The following is a 17,777-nucleotide window of genomic DNA, read 5'->3' on the forward strand; positions in this document are numbered from 1 at the left end:
TTGACAATAACAGTACGATTTTATCGCACCACTCACGAAAGTTTGATGTTTCACAATATATCACAATACAAACGGGTATTGGTACAATTAATGAAAGACTATGCAGAAGCGACGGGAACAGTAAAATAAGTGAATCTAGAGCTTCAAATCGGTACACCGTTCTTCTACATGTGATCTCACACAAAAGAAAATTCCGAAATCGGCTTTTATATATAAATAAACGTGCGTATTGCACGGATTTTCCCTTGGGTGATACTGTGCATACTCCTGCGCTGTCGTGCCGAAGAAGAACACTGTCTCTACAGGCAAGCACGGAGGGTTATGTACAAGTTTTCAAGGACATTGGGAAGGTGGCCTACGTTTGTGGCGGTTACTGTACTGACATGACGTATAGTATCGTTGACATTTTCTGCTAGTAATATTTAAATCTCTGGTGTGTTTAAATGCGTTGTTTTGTGTACCAATGTTTTGTGTAATGTGTACAATGTGTCAGATCAGTGGGACACCTGTTTGGAAATCGTTATGAAGTGAATCAAAGTGTTAATGTTTTTTAACTTTCGGGTGGTGTCACAAGAAGTTTGTGCGTTAAAGCAGCTTAAACATCAACACATCTATCAAAATGACTCTTAACATGTCAACAACCATTTGAAAGTTGACGATGACTTAAACATTTCAGAACTGTAATAATTTCTTGTAGGTAAGCTTGGTTGTACAGACCTCTGTTAGTTTGCACTTGCAACTTTCATTACGCTTGTGATAAGTGATTGTGAACTAAATCATCGTTTAGTTCAATCCTGATTACGTGTGCCGAAGTAAAGGGATACTTGTCGTCAAGTCTTGAAAGTCATTACTGTGCGAGGCAGCGCAATAATTAAGTCATCGGATATTGGTTCGGTAACATGTTTTCAAACTCCCGTTCGTCCACCCCTATATTTTTTTAAAGCTCCGTCGAGTAAATGAAGGCGAACGCGGGGATGGTTCATTTGTAAAGGTAACAGTAATTTCCCGTCCCGTTTCTTATGACATTCAAGCTAGAATTGCGTTTCTAATGCTCTCGTCGTGGACGGGAAAGCTTACTTACAAAAAATTAAGAATCCGTTTTAGTGAAGAAAATACTATAGCATCCTACATATTGCTCCCATTGGGATCCCAAATACAAGCTTAGACTAATTACAGCGCGTATTGTTATACAGTGTATATAAATATAGTATATACAGCTTTCTGTCCTTGTGCACATCTAAATTGTGTAGTTGGCTTTTAACAGAAGAAGTCAAGATCGAAAAAACCATGAGTATAGGAGCTTGTTTACAATGTAGCTTTTGAAATTTGCTGTGCCAGCTAAACATTCTACTGAGTTTTACAGTTACTCGTGATTTTGTATTGGACAATATAGCTCGGAAGATGCAGTGATGTAAATTGCGTTTCAGAAGTCTAGAAAATCATGTATCGCGACAGTTATTAATAGCTGGTATCGCCCACTTCATAATGTCTAGCTTGATCAGCCATATTACAGCAACGAAGTACAGTTACTAGATTGTGATTCGAGAAACTGACATTTCTGTGGATTGCTGATTCACTTGAATCCCTTCCATAGGTTGGGGTGTATCTGCACTGAAGCTGCTACAACATACCTCTTCCAAGTGTCCATTTTGTCACACCTGAGGCATATCACTCGCTGCTGTAGGCACGTGCTGTGTGTGTGGCGAAGGAAACTCTTTACAATCAGGCAATGACACTGCTCCTGATGACACAACATGTCATAGCTAGTGTGTTTGCCTATGACATTACAGGGTGGCAGGGGTCCTGCTGAAGCTGGCATTATGTCCTGCGTAATGAGTCCAGACAGTTGACTGTCGCAACATCTTCCTCCATCAGAAATGAGCTCTGGGTTATGTGGACAGTTTCGTGGACTTGAGCTAATTGCATGATTTCCAACAGAAACAGATCTGATTTCGCCTGTACTTGGTTCCTTACTTTAGAGTTGGGGTGTAAACCACACTGTAACGTCCCTGATTAGTGTGTCCACATAGTCCTGTCCACATCACTGTAAGCCCAGTTCACATGTGATTGATTGCGGCCCATTTTTCACTGCCAGGTTTCTGACTTGGCTGCAACAATTTGTTTCTTGTCTTTGTCTTGTGCCTTAGTCCCACATCTGCGTGAGATTGGCATAGTCGTGAATGGATTTGCCTTGATTAATTGTGAAGGATGGCTAGATGCCCTTCCTGTCACCATCCCCTTACCCTTGGGACAAAATGTGTGTATCCCAACTGTCTGCATAACGTGAGTCATAAAAGTTTGTGAAAGATTTTCAAATGTTTACAAAGCATGTAACTGAAGCATGACTTGGGCACCAGCCCAGTATTCATGTAGGCAGATGTGGGAAACCACCTAAAAGCCACATCCAGGCATGCTGTGACACTGACCCTCGTCATTAATAATCCGCAGGATGGATTCATACCGTGGACAGTGCACCTCCCTGTCCCAGAAACAGTGCCTTAACATGCATGGTTATCTAGCAGGTGGCTGCAATAATTTGTTTCTCTATTGAAAAATGTTATTGCAATAAAGAAAGCACTGTAGAAAACTGAAGTTCTGCCAAGTTCATTAATGGCTCTGGTTTTTGTATTAGCTTATACAATTCAGGATTTCATCGCAAGAATATAACTTTTCTTCTTTCAATATCAGAAATCACAGAAATTTAACGAGCTGTAAAATATAGCTACTGCAATTGTTGGCGGTAAGCATCCCATTCTCCATGTTGTTCATTAAATACCGTATTTAAAAAGCCATAAACAGGGGTAGTGCGAGAAATGTATCTGCAACATTAGCAAATGCTTGCAATGCCTGTAGTATAGCTATTGCTAGCTCCTGATAACTGGTTAATTTGTGGTAGGTGTTATTGTAAATTTTTCATGATTGAAGGCCTGTACCCATGCCTAATTGCAAAACTGTTTGAAGTCCTGTTTGCACAAGTCACAGATCTCAAGTCATTGCCACGCTGAAACAATGGAGTTTATTCACAATATTGTATACCAGAGTTCCATTTGTTACAAATAGAATCCACCAGAGTAACACTATAGATGGTATGATTACACTTGTGACAGTTGCTGGAAGAGTTGCCTTTATATCTTGATACCTGCATCAGATCTTCAGCTACCAATAAAATAGTTTGTCTAAGGAAATGTCAAAGTGGTGACTAACTACAGATCCATGGACAGGCAGCATTTCTAGCAATGGGAAATGTAAAGACAGTGTTAAAAGAAAAACAACTTGTGATTAACTTCAGTAGGTAAATATTTGTGGGTACTAGAGGGTTGTAGGCTATACTATGCTGTTTGTTACAGTCCACCTCAGCACAGGTTTGTTTTTTGATTTCCTCTTAAATTGTGCCAAAGGTTTAAGGTAAAATTGTTTATTTCCCAATGTGAGTGGAATGAAGTTAACAGTGTAGAATATCAATAATTTGAGAGTGGACCAAGAGATGACAGTTCTTCACTAAATTGTGGCTTGAGTGGTCAACTCTCGTGGGGTACAGCCTTATCATAGGCTCGTCCAACACCAGGTGGGAGGGTTTGCCTGCCTCAGTGACACTGAGGGCTGTGCCAGCAGTAACATAGCTTCTGGCAAGCTGGACAGTCTCAGCAGAGGAGCCTGACAAAGAGTACCCCACAACTTAGAGATGGTAGGGTTATGTTTTTAACCCTGGGTTTCCCTGAGCTGGGGAATAGTCAGTGCCACCAGACCTCGTGTTGTGGAAACATATGTCACCTTAAATCTAGACTTTGATGGAGATGGTGATAGATTTTCCCACAAGTTGTTGAAGATTTTTCAAAGTGTCGTTTGGTTAGTGTTCCTTCCCTCTGCGAAAGCAACGGTGGAATGTTGTGTGTTTCAGAGAATGGAGGCCTTCACTTCACCACCTGGACTGGAAGGAAGATACACATCTCTATCCAAGAAAAACCTCAGTCTTATGGTGTGCTGCATGTTGATGGGGTGAATGGCTGTTGAGGTAAATCAATAGGTCAACCTCTGAGGCACTTGAAAACCCCCCCTTCCCCTACTTTGCCAGTTGTGTAAGGCTAACAAGCCAGGGCCCTACCTGGGTCAATGCTTGTTTCCCTAGTGGCTCTTGGGATCCCTATGGAATGACATTAATTCACATCTGCTCCTGATGGGGTAGGTGTAACATCAGGTAGTACATACACAAAAAGATCTCAGTTGGTCAGTCCACTCAAGAAGAAAGCTCTTAATTATAGCAACAGGCACTAATCTACAATAGCACTTTCATGAAAAACAAGAGAGGAGAAGGAACCTTTTGGAACCCAATCTAGCAACCACCTCAGATGGCGGCGTGCACCTTGATAGAATGTTGCTCGGAAAGCAGAGCCCGATACACAGCTTTGTGGCACTTCAAACACCATCCAACTACAGAAAACCTTTGTGCCTTCATGTTTTCAAGAGCACAAGCGAGGCAAGTGATAAAAGAATAGAAGAGGAAGTCCTGTAAGGAATCTGTAGCTTCCAGTTATCGGTCCACTTTCACTCCATGTGTTTGGGACTCAATAAGGCAGATTTCAGGAAGTGCACTACACCTCACCTTATGGCCTTGTTGAGAAATGGGGTCTTGGTGGACACGCCTAAAGACATGGCTCAGATTTTAGCTGTTTTTGCTGTCACTGCGTCACCCAGACAAGCTCCTGACTTTCAGATGTTCCATAGGACTGTGGAGATGACAAGGCCCCGCTTCTTCTTGTATAATGGGAAGGTTTACAATTTTCTATTCTCTCTGTGGGAATGGGAGTCAGCTTGTCTGCGGCCAGACACACTGCTCCAGGATCACCATCCAAACTACCATCTCATTTTCCCGAAAACAGTAATACGTCTCCCACAAAGGCGGCCCAGAACTGGGAATCCCCTTGAAATCCATGTCTGGTTGCGTCTTACTGAAGTTGACGCTTCCCCTCTACCACCTTTTCTGTGGGTCCACTTACGTACACTCCCATGGTTCATAACTCAGCCACGGCTTCGGTGGACCTATCACACGACCCAAAAGGCTCCTTTCCCTCTCAAGCCCTCCGCTGGCAATTTCTCTCTCTTATTTGTGAGTTTGAGGGCTCAGAAATAGTCTACACAGATGGATCAGTGGTCGATGGTCTATTGGGTTCGCCTACACTACACTACAATACAGAACAGCGCTCCTTGCTGGAAGGGTGCAGTGTTTTCACTGCAGAGTTGGTAGCCATCTATTGCATTCTTGAGTATATCCGCTCCTGCGTCAGTGTGTCCTCCTGACTCCTTAAACAGCCTTCAACCTCTCAACCAGTGCTTCCCTCGATATCCTTTGGTAATGCCTATCCAGGAGTCTCTTTATGTCCTCTGCAACAGTGGACGTTCAGTGGCCTTCATTTGGACCTCAGGACATGTCGGGATGAGCTTGTTGACCACCTGGCCAAACAGTTACCAGTAAACCATCTCTGGAGATTGGCCTGGCGGAAACAGATTTGCGATTGGTCTTCTGCCGCAAAGTTTTTGCGATGCCAAATAAACTCCGTCTTATCAAGGAGACAACGAATGTGTGGCGGTTATCCATGTGAGCCACTGGCAGGGAATCTGTTGTCCTTTGCTGGCTCCACATTGGTCTTACGTGGCTAACACATGGTCACCTTCTCCATCGTGAGGACCCACCTCAGTGTCACTATGGCTCCCATATGACTGTTGTCCACATCTTGTTGGACTGCCCAATTTTAGCCACTGTGCGGTGGACTCTTAACCTTCCCAGCACGCTACCTATGGTGCTGGATGACAATGCCTCAACAGCAGATGTAGTTTTATGTTTTATTTGTGGGGTTTTTATCAGGCAATCTAAGGGTGGGTGTCTAGCCTTCTCTCCAAGGCCTCCACTCTTCCTCCATTTTAACTCTCTGTCACCCTTTCTTTGCATTTTGTTTGCCTTGTTTTCGTCTTTTCCCTATGTGTGTTCATCTCACCTTGCCCTTTAGGATGGACATTTTAGTGTGTTACAGAGTGGCTGGCTCATCCTTTTTATTCTTGTGATCAGCCAGCCCAGACCATTTGCTCTATGATTTTAAAACCCTCCTCTATTTTTCCTTGTTGTGTACGCCCTCCTTTTTTTGTACATTTCTTTCATTTTCTCCTTTGGTGTGGTTTCCCACTCCTTTTACACCCATTTACTTTCCCAGACGAATTTTGGGAGTTATTTTATCTTGAACATTGTTTGCGTCAGCGAAAAGGGACTGGTGACCCTACCCTGTAGTTTGGTCCCTTTACACCCACCCCCCCTCCTCCCTCCCCTCAAAAGAATGGCTTGCTGACTCTTTGTAAGGACACTGATCACTAAGCTGTTTAATGCCCCACATCCAGAATCACGACCACCAGTTGAGCGATCAATGCAATTAAGCAAGTGGCAGTGAAATGGATGCTTGTTGACTTTATCATCCCCCTAGTTTACCTTTATATTTTTTTATGTTGGCAATGACAGAGAGTTGAAAGTCAGGGCTGTAGGATGGCTTCAGTCAAAGGCGAAAGAATTTTGTGATTGCAGAACGTCAAAGCTCTTCACATGCTACAACAGATGTCTCAGTGCAGCTGGAAACTATGTGGAAAAATAAATTATTAAAGTGTGTACTTTTGCAGTGTTGTAAAACAAATTCTGTAACTTCATTCACATTTTTTTAAATAACTAGAACTTACTTTACGAATAGCCACCTTATGATTTAATCTGTGTGTAATTGGAAGCAAAGTGAGCTCTGTAGAACTCAACTAAAACCTCCCATTAGGACACGTGTGACATCTAAGGGGCATCAATCCCCAAGCAACAGACAATCCTGTGACCAGTCCTCTTCATGACACTTCTGCAGCTAAGAGTAGTGGAATGAATACTGCCATGCATATACTTCTTGTACTTCAAAAGAATGAGGGGTTGTTTAAGAAATTAGTTTTTTTATGTGTACGTGGACTGGCGTGTAAGCTGAAATCTAGTGTAATACAGAATTTATCATCTCAGGGGCACCCACTCAATTTGTGTGTGTGTGTGTGCGTGTGGGGGGGGGGGGGGGTCTCATGATGTTGTAGCACAGTAGTCCTGGTGGCAGTGGTGATTTATTCTTACAGAGGATCATTCTGCAATGATATAGGAACTATCAACTCTTTACAAGGAAAACATCAGTCATGTGTGCATCTGTGCTCTGAAAAATCATTGTGAAGTTTGTGGCAGAGACCACTTCCCTATTTTACTGTGTATTCATTTTTCTTCAAACTGTGGGTAGAATGCTTTCTTAAATATCTCTGTGTGGACAGTAGTTAGCCTACTATCATCTGCATGATAACTATGGGAGTGATATACTAGAGGCTGTAGTATATTCCTTGATTACTCTCTTAATACTGTTTCTTGAAACTTGTAAGAAGGCTTTCGGAGAAAATTGATGTCTATCTTTAAAGAGTCTCAGTGGCACTCTCCTGTTGATGTAAGAAACCTATGATCATCTGAACCTTACTTAGATACATTCAGTTCCCTTGTTAGTTCTCTGTGGGATGTCTCTCACGCACTGAGTAATAATTTAAGATGAGATGTGTGAGTCCTTTGTAAGCAAGTTCCTTAGTAGAGTAATTGCTTTTTCCCAGTATCTTTTGTTACAGATAAATGCATCATCTGCAAAAAGTCTGAGCTTACTGTTAATATGGTCTGCCATGCCATGAATAGCATGGGTCCTATCACACTTTCCTGTGCCATATCCAGGCATATGAATGTGCACACCTGTGAAATGGTGAGAGGACAGATCATTGGTCGCCGTCTTGTTGACGTACAGTAAATGCCCATCCTCCAGAATCTATCTTAACAAATGCACTATCTCATTGATCATACCTATTGTAAAATTATCTTATGTTGTACACACTTGGAAGAAGTTAGCTTGAATGAAAAAAAAAAAGAATTGTAGACTCTCATGTAGTCTCTCAACATTGTTCACTGCACACACCCCACATGTTTACAGATGACTTTAGGATCCTGACCATTCTGCAACACCTCTGTTCCTTCTACCATTTCTTCTCATCTGTGTTTCTAAAAAGTGAGTCAGCATGATAGGTATGTTGAACTCAGAAGAATGTTGAGAAATTAATATTGTTCACTAGCAATCACTGCTTATTATTATTATTATTATTATTATTATTATTATTGCTGTTTCTTATACTGTTACAATTACTATTATTATTATTAACCCTTTAACTGCTCTGGATGTGTTAACACATGCACCTATGTACCTGTCCCTGTGTGCTCTGAACGTGTTTACGCGTGCCACCAGTACTTCTACCTGGTACTCCGAACGTGTCTACATGTAAACACGTTCAGAGCACACAGGGACAGGTACAAAGGCGCACGCGTTAACACATCCAGAGCAGTTAAAGGGTTAATATTATGAAAAAGAAAGTTGCTACTAAACATATGGCAGAGGCGCTGAGTCACAGATAGGCACAACACAAGGACTGTCACAAATAAACTTTCATCCAGTAAGGCCTTCGTCAACAATAGACCACACACACACACACACACACACACACACACACACACTTGACTGCAGTCTCTGGCAACTGAAGCCACATTGCGAGCAGCAGCACCATTGCATGATGGGAGAGGTGACGGGGTGGGGGTAAGGAGGAGGCTGCGGCGGGGAGTGGGAGGGATAATAGGGTAAGGGTGGCGAACATTGGAGTACTGCTGGGGAGTGCACAGGGATGAGGTGGAGAGAGTGCAGTCGGGAGATTAGACAGTGGGCAAGGGGGAGGAGAGGGGGGGGGGGAGATAGTGGAAAAGGGGGAAGTAAAAAGACTGGGTGCGATGGTGAAATGAGGGTTGTGTAGTGCTGTAAAGGGAACAGGGAAGGGACTGAATGAGTGAGGACAATGACTTAACGAAGGTCGAGGCCAGGATGGTTACAGGGATGTGGGGAAAGTTTCCACCTGTGCAGTTCGGAAAAGCTGGTACTGGTGGGAAGGATCCATATGGCACAGGCTGTGATGCAGTCATTGAAATGAAGGATGTCATGTTTGGCAGTGTGCTCAGCAACAGGGTGGTCCACTTGTTTCTTACCATAGTTTGTTGGTGACCACTCACGTGAACAGACAGTTTATTGGTTGTCATGCCCACATAAAATGCAGCACAATGGTTGCAGCTTAGCTTGTAGGTCACATGACTGGTTTCACATGTAGCCCTGCCTTTGATGGGGTGGGTAATGTTTGTGACCGGACTGGTGTAGGTGGTGGTGGGAGGATGTATGGGACAGGTCTTGCATCTAGGTCTACTACAGGGATAATAGCCATGAGGTAAAGGGGTGGGAGCAGGGGTTGTGTAGGGATGGACAAGTACATTGTGTAGGTTTATTGGATGGTGTAATACCATTGTGGGAGGGGTGGGAAGGATAGTGGACAGGAGATTTCTCATTTCAGGGCATGACGAGAGGTAGTCAAAACCCTGGTTGAGAATGTAATTCAGTTGCTCCAGTCCTGGGCGGTACTGAATTACGAGGGGAATCCTCATCTGTGGCCAGACAGTGAGATGTTGAGAAGTGGTGAGAGACTGGAAAGATAAGGCATGGGAGATTTGGTTTTGTATAAGGTTGGGAAAATAATTACGGTCTGTGAAGTCTTCAGTAAGACCTTTGCTATATTTTGAGAGAGACCGCTCATCACCATCGGTAGCTAGGCTGTATGGAAAGGACTTCTTGGTGTGGAACGGGTGGCAGCTGTCGAAGTGGAGGTATTACTGGTAGGTTTGATATGGATGGAAGTACTGATGTAGCCATCTTTGAAGTGAGGGTCAACATTTAGGGAGGTGGCTTGTTGGGTTGAGTAGTGTAGGCACCCCGGTGGTCCCGGTCGCCTACGGTGGACTGGAAGCCGAGCGGTGACCTCTCCAGTTGACAGGACGCTAGGAAATGACTGTGAACGTGTCAGAAAGCCAAAGAAACATTATTAATTCATGACACCTTTATTCCTGCCGAGTACAATGTGGCCTGTGTAACACAGGCTAGCTGAGCTTGGTGATATCAACGACCTTCCCCGAGTCCTCGCTGACTCGGAGTGATGACACCAGCTCCGGGCCGCACTAGTCTTGCTAGCGCAGCGCCACGTGCTGTGACGTAGCAATAGAATGCCCTTACTTCGGCCATGCCTGGCTGGCGGCACCCGGCTGGCCGGCCGGCTCGGTGGCGGACAGCAGGCCTCTGCCCGTAGGAGGCTCCTGGTTGGAGTCCTGGCGCTGTCGGCATAAGAGGCGTTCTTGTAGTGCGGAGTGTACTCTATCCCACCCCGTCTTCTTCCCTGCTCCTCCTGGTGGCTCGTCTGCAGTGGACGGGTGGACTGGCTGCAATTCCCCAGCGTCGTCGGCTCACCTGGTTGTGACGGCGGCTGCACAGGGCCAAGGCCCCGCACGATCTTGACGACGGCTCACTGATGTGGTCAGCATTGGCGGTAAGCGAGTCTGCCGCGATGTCTGCTAATCCTGGGTTGATGATTGACAGTGGCAGCAGAGAGGATCAGAGCTGGTACTGTCCCCTCATGTCTGCTGCTGGATGGGCCACCCTTACTGCAATATCTCCTTAATAAAGATTAACATGTTGATCACCGAGCTGAGCGCTACGCAGCGACCCAGTACACATCTAACTGCAAGTCTAACTGCGAGTGCCATGTTGCTATCAAAGCTGGCGTATTTAAAGGAAGCACGAGCAACGTCCTGACATCATGCTCGTTTGTTATGAACGCATTCATTCCACTTATACTGCTGATTCATCTGTCGTACTCGCCCCTTAGGTGTTCTTGCGACAGAGTTACATGTTGTTACGGCAGACTTATGCGAAGTTATGTACAGGGCTATTACAAATGATTGAAGCGATTTCATAAATTCACTGTAGCTCCATTCATTGACATATGGTCACGACACACTACAGATACGTAGAAAAACTCATAAAGTTTTGTTCCGCTGAAGCCGCACTTCAGGTTTCTGCTGCCAGAGCGCTCGAGAGCGCAGTGAGACAAAATGGCGACAGGAGCCGAGAAAGCGTATGTCGTGCTTGAAATGCACTCACATCAGTCAGTCATAACAGTGCAACGACACATCAGGATGAAGTTCGACAAAGATCCACCAACTGCTAACTCCATTCGGCGATGGTTTGTGCAGTTTAAAGCTTCTGGATGCCTCTGTAAGGGGAAATCAACGGGTCGGCCTGCAGTGAGCGAAGAAACGGTTGAACGCGTGCGGGCAAGTTTCACGCGTAGCCCGCGGAAGTCGACGAATAAAGTAAGCAGGGAGCTAAACGTACCACAGCCGACGGTTTGGAAAATCTTACAGAAAAGGCTAAAGCAGAAGCCTTACTGTTTACAATTGCTACAAGCCCTGACACCCGATGACAAAGTCAAACGCTTTGAATTTTCGGCGCGGTTGCAACAGCTCATGGAAGAGGATGCGTTCAGTGCGAAACTTGTTTTCAGTGATGAAGCAACATTTTTTCTTAATGGTGAAGTGAACAGACACAGTGTGCGAATCTCGGCGGTAGAGAATCCTCACGCATTCGTGCAGCAAATTCGCTGTTCACCAAAAGTTAACGTGTTTTGTGCAATCTCACGGTTTAAAGTTTACGGTGCCTTTTTCTTCTGCGAAAAAAACGTTACAGGACACGTGTATCTGGACATGCTGGAAAATTGGCTCATGCCACAACTGGAGACCGACAGCGCCGACTTCATCTTTCAACAGGATGGTGCTCCACCGCACTTCCATCATGATGTTCGGCATTTCTTAAACAGGGGATTGGAAAACCGATGGATCGGTCGTGGTGGAGATCATGATCAGCAATTCGTGTCATGGCCTCCACGCTCTCCCGACTTAACCCCATGCGATTTCTTTCTGTGGGGTTATGTGAAAGATTCAGTGTTTAAACCTCCTCTACCAAGAAACGTGCCAGAACTGCGAGCTCGCATCAACGATGCTTTCGAACTCATTGATGGGGACATGCTGCGCCGAGTGTGGGAGGAACTTGATTATCGGCTTGATGTCTGCCGAATCACTAAAGGGGCACATATCGAACATTTGTGAATGCCTAAAAAAACGTTTTTGAGTTTTTGTATGTGTGTGCAAAGCATTGTGAAAATATCTCAAATAATAAAGTTATTGTGGAGCTGTGAAATCACTTCAATCATTTGTAATAACCCTGTAATGCAGTACAGCTGACGCTGTACCTCTGTCTTACACTCTACGAAAGTCTCCGTCTAACACTAACCCGCGTGCTAAGCAATTCTATCTGGCTTGTTGTGTGTAACCAGGCCATTGCCCCTGCGTGGCAACACATTCCGATACATGTGCAATCCTCTTACCTCTTGGCTAACCTACCGCCTCTGGCTCTCGGTATAGGCAACAAAACATTGACAATATTCCACGTTTCCAACTCTTTACTATTCCGTGACACTACAGTAGGACCAGGTGAAGCAAATGGGGGTGATGTTGTTAAGGTTCTGGAGGAATGTGGATAGGGTACCTCACCCTCGATCCATATCACAAAGATGTCATCAATGAATCTGAACCAGGAGTGGGTTTAGGATTCCGGGTGTTTAGGAAGGATTCCTCTTGATGGTTCATGAATAGATTGGCAGATGGTGCCATGCAGGTGCCCACAGCCGTACCCTGGGTTTGTTTGTATGTAATGTCTTCCAAGGAGAAGTAATTGTGGGTGAGGATATAGTTGGTCATGGTGATTAGGAAGGATGTTGTCGGTTTAGAACCCGCTGGGCATTGGGAAAGGTAGTGTTCAATAGTGGTAAGGTCATGGGCATTAGGGATGTTAGTGCACAGGGAGGAGGCATCAATAGTGATGAGCAGGGCACCGTCTAGTAAAGGGACAGGAACTGTGGAGAGGCAGTGGAGGAAATGGTTGGTATCTTTTATACAGGAGGGTAGGTTCCGGGTAATAGGCTGAATGTTTTGGACTATAAGAGCAGAGATTCTCTCAGTGGGGGCACAGTAACTGGCCACCATGGGACGTCCTGGGTGGTTAGGTTTATGGACTTCAGGAAGCATTTAGGAGATATGAGTGCGGGGAGTGGTAGGGTTAATCAGGGAGATGGACTCTGGGGAGACGTTCTGGGCTGGGCCTAAGGATTTGAGGAGTGACTAGAGATCCTGCTGAATTTCTGGAATGGGGTCTTTGTGGCGAGGTTTCTGGGAGGATGTATCTGACAGCTGGTGGAGTCCTTCTACAGGTAATCATAGCGGTTCAAAACAACAATGGTGGAGCCTTTGTTCACAGGTAGGATTATAGGGTCAGGATCAGTTTTTAGAAGGTGGACTGCAGTTCTTTTTGCAAATGTAAGGTTAGTTTGCATGTTGATTTGGGAAATTATGGTGAAGCAAAGTTTGAGGTTAAGAAATTCTGGAAAGTTAATAGGGGGTGATTTGGGGGCAGTGGGGATCGATCACAGTTGGGTGGAGGAGTGAACTGAGTTAGGCAGGGTTCAACATTGGTCTTTGGTAGAATGATTGATAGGGCTGGTGGCAAAAAAGTGTTTCCATTGTAGGGACTGGGAGAAGGTCTTTAACAAGTCCTGCATGATTGAATTTGGGAGTGGGGCAAAAGGTGAGGTTTCTGGTAAGAACTGATATTTCTGTGGGACTAAGGCTTCTGGAGGAAAGGTGTGTTTCAGGTCTGTTTAGTTTCTGGATTCTGTGTGGTGGTGGTGGGAGGGGGTTTTGGAGGGCAGGGTAAATGTACGAGTGTGGTTTGAAAAGTTCTCGCAACGAGTTGTTCACGTGATATTCATTGGACTGTTGCCTGTAAACATGTGCCACTTCAGTGCTCTTGGAAGAGAGTTGTGGCGTTGACGTAGCTCTGTTGTTGTTCACGCGTAGTGCTTTGTGAAGGTGGAAAAAAATCAAGATTCAAGCCTTGGTTAAGTACCTTGTAAAGAAAGGTATGAAAGCAAAGGACATCCATGCCAATTTCCAGAATACACTAGGGGATTCTGCTCCTTCATATTCACCTGTTGCCAAGTGGACAAAATAAATTTAAATTTGGTTGGGAGAGCTTAAATGATGATCCACACTGTGGTCGGCCAAGATGTGTCACTACTCCAGAAATTATTGCAAAAGTGCACAAAATGGTCATGGAAGATCACTGATTGAAAGTGCGTGAAATTGCTCGTGCTTGCCAGACGCCATCTGAAATGGTATATCACATTTTAACTGAAGAATCTGAAATGAAAAAATTATCTGCAAGATAGGTGCCGCAATTCTTGACGCGCACCCAGACGCATGTCGTCGCCATGGCAAAATTACACGAACTAAGGTATGAATTGTTGCCACACCTGCCTTATTCACCTGATATGGCTCCATAAGACTTCCATCTCTCCCCAAAACTGAAAATTTTTCGTGGTGGACTAAGATTCACTTCAAACGAAGAATTGATAGCCAGAGTTGACAACTATTTTGCAGGCCTGGGGGAAACTCATTTTCAAAATGGGATCAAGGCACTGGAACATTGTTGGACCAAGTGCATTAATCTACAAGGAGACTACATTGAAAGATAAAAAAGTTTTAGTTATGTAAGTACTTTTTTTCTATTCTGTTCTGAGAATTTTTCAAACCACCCTCATAGTAGGCCTGCGGGACAGGGTTTGTCAGCTATGAGGGGACGTGGGGGAGGTTTGGAGGCTGTTGTTGAGGTGGTCCACGCTGGTACTCCAAGGCAGGAGTAGGAATTGAGCAGGGTGGAGAGCTTGTTGTGTGTGTTGCTCTAGTTCCTGGATGGCAGGAGTTTGTGTGTGTTATGGGTTCCAGGAACTTAGGATTGCATAGCAGGAGAATTTTGCAGATGGAGAGAAGGTACTGCAAGGAGGTTTGGGCTTGGCCGATATGGTTTTGCAGGGCATTGTTGGTGAGGGCTAAGGATTAGCGCAATCTGAACAGATGGAGATCATTGTGGAAGGAGGGATCGCAGCCGGAGATGGGTAATTTGATGGTAAGGCCATTTTGTGGGATTCCATGAGCCAAGCAATGATGCAGGAACAGTATAAGGGACTGGGTTTGGGCTAGGGATAAGGAAACTGGAGCAAGGATCCATGGTGGTGGAAAAAATACAAAAAAATACGTAAATAATGTAGAATTATGTATGAAAAAGAGGAAGAAACGGATGCAAAACAGGGAAATAAGATAAAATCTGAAGGAGTCGATGATAACGAAAGGCGAAAACTCACTAAACTTGGTGTGTGGCCACAATGAGATCAAAGAAAAGATATAAATAATAAAAATGTATTTATTATTGTGGTTAGCAGGTCTGAGTGTGGATAAATATGAGGAAGGGCAATGGCAATGTGACTGGATGAGGTGGAATTAGTGGGAGTGAACTGGGATAGAATGGAGAAAGAGTAGGGGGTTGGGAGGGGTTCGTAGTATGAGATACAAGATCATGTGGCAGAAGGACTCCACCAGCTGTCAGATACATCCTCATACAAACCTAGTCACAATGACTCCATTCCAAAAACCAGCAAGATCTCCAGTCACTCCTCAAATCCTTAGGTCCGTCCCAGAACCTCTCCCTGAAATCCATCTCTCTGCTCACCCCTACCACTCCCTTCACTCCTATCTCCTACATGCTTCCTAAAGTCCATAAACCCAACCACCCAGGAGACCCCATTTTGGCCTGTTACTGTGCCTCCACTGAGAGAATCTCTGTTCTTCTAGACCAACACATTCAGCCTATTACTCAGAACCTACCCTCCTGTATAAATGATACCAACCATTTACTCTACCAACTCTCCACAGTTCCTGTCCCTTTACTACACGGTGCCCTGCTTGTGGCTATTGATGCCACCTCTGTTTACATTAATGTCCCTAATGCCCATGGCCTTACCGCTATTGAACACTACCTTTCCCAACACCCAACGGATTCCAAGCTAACAACCGCCTTTCTTGTCACCATGACCAACTATATCCTCACCCACAATTACTTTTCCTTTGAAGGCATTACCTACCAACAAATCTGGGGTATGGTTATGGGCACCCACATGACACCATCCTATACCAATCTATTCATGGACCGTCTGGAGGAATCCTTCCTAAACACCCAGAATCTTAAACCTTCTCCTGGTTTAGATTCATTGATGACATCTTTGCAATCTGGATCAGAATCTCAACAACTTCTCCCCCATTTGCTTCACCTGGTCCCGTCTCGCCCATTTGTTTCACCTGGTCCTATTCATCCCAACAAGTCACTTTCCTAGATGTTGACCTCCATCTCAAAGATGGCTACATCAGTACCTCCATCCACATCAAACCCACTAACTGCAGAAATACCTCCACTTTGATAGTTGCCACCCATTCCATACCAAGAAGTCATTTCCATACAACCTAGCCACTCGTGGTCATCGCATCTGCAGTGATGAGCATTCCCCCTCAAACTATACCAAGGGTCTCACTGAAGCCTTCACAAACCATAACAATCCTCCCATCCTTGTACAAAAACCAATCTTTTGTGCCTTATCTTTCCAGTCTCCCACCACTTCCCAAAGTTTCACCGACCGGCCACAGAGGAGCACTCCCCTTGCAATTCAGCAACCCCCTCCCCCCCACCACCCCCTCCCAGGACTGGAGCAACTAAATTACATTCTCAACCAGGGTTTTGACTACCTCTCGTCGTGCCATGAAATGAGAAATGTCCTGCCCAATATCCTTTCCACCCCTCCGATAGTGGTATTCCGCCGTCCACTGAACCTACACAATATACTTGTTCATCCCTACATGACCCCTGCTCCCAAACCCTTACCTCAAGGCTCTTATCCATGTAGATGCAAGACCTGTCCCATACATCCTCTCACCCCCACCTACTCCAGTCCGGTCACAATCATTACCTATCCCATCAAAGGCAGGGATACCTGAGAAACCAGTCATGTGATCTACAAGCTAAGTTGCAACCACTGTGCTACATTCTATGTGGTCATGACAACCAACCAGCTATCTGTCCACATGAATGGCCACTGACAAACTGTGGCCAAGAAACGACTTGACCACCCTGTTGCTGAGCACACTGCCAAACTTGACATCCTTCATTTCAGTGACTGCTTCAAAACCTATGCCATATGGATCCTTCCCACCAGTACCAGCTTTTCTGAATTTGTAGGTCAGAACTTTCCCTGCAATATATCCTATGTTCCCAGAACACTCCTGGCCTCAACCTTCACTAGTCATTGTCCTCACCCATCCAGCCCCTTCCCTGTTCCCTTTACAGCACTACACAACCCTCATTTCACCATCACACCCAGTCTTTTTACTTCTTCCCTTTTCCTCTATCCCCCTCTCCTTCCCACCTCTCCCCTGCCCTCTGTCTAATCTCCCGACTACACCCTCTCCACGTTGTCCTTGTGTGCTCCCCAGCAGGAAGTCACTGTTTGCCATCTCTATCATACTATTCGTCGCCATCCCCACCACAGCCTCCTCCTTAGCCCCACCCAGTCACCATTTCCATCATGCAATGGTGCTGCTGCCCACAGTATGGCTTCAGTTGCCAGAGACTGCAATCATGTGTGTGTGAGTTGTGTTTTCATGATTTTGTGTGTGTGTGTGTGTGTGTGAGAGAGAGAGAGAGATCTATTTTTGACAAAGGCCTTACGTAGGGCTAAAAGCTTATTTGTGACAATCTTTTTGTTGTGCCTGTCAGCAATCCTGTGTGGTGAGTAGCAACCTTCTTCTTTATAATATTATTCGATTCCATCCTGGATTTTCC

General features: G+C 45.0%; 1 protein-coding gene across 2 annotated transcripts in view; it reads left to right on the top strand.

Annotated features, from left to right (window-relative positions):
- Nucleotides 1-400: 400 nt before the first annotated feature.
- LOC124594444 (SWI/SNF-related matrix-associated actin-dependent regulator of chromatin subfamily A-like protein 1) overlaps nt 401-17,777 on the top strand; it is a 147,174-nt gene continuing 129,797 nt past the window's right edge. The window contains exons 1-2 of one of the 2 annotated variants that reach the window (XM_047132819.1): nt 401-697; nt 3,899-4,012. In XM_047132819.1, coding sequence (XP_046988775.1) covers nt 4,001-4,012 — 12 coding nt within the window. In that variant the 5' untranslated portion in view covers nt 401-697; nt 3,899-4,000. The remainder of the gene's footprint in view (nt 698-3,898; nt 4,013-17,777) is intronic. The other variant, XM_047132820.1, reaches the window with a different exon arrangement.

This window comes from Schistocerca americana, chromosome 2 (assembly GCF_021461395.2).
Source record: "Schistocerca americana isolate TAMUIC-IGC-003095 chromosome 2, iqSchAmer2.1, whole genome shotgun sequence".
In the NCBI taxonomy this organism is placed as follows: Eukaryota; Metazoa; Arthropoda; class Insecta; order Orthoptera; family Acrididae; genus Schistocerca; species Schistocerca americana.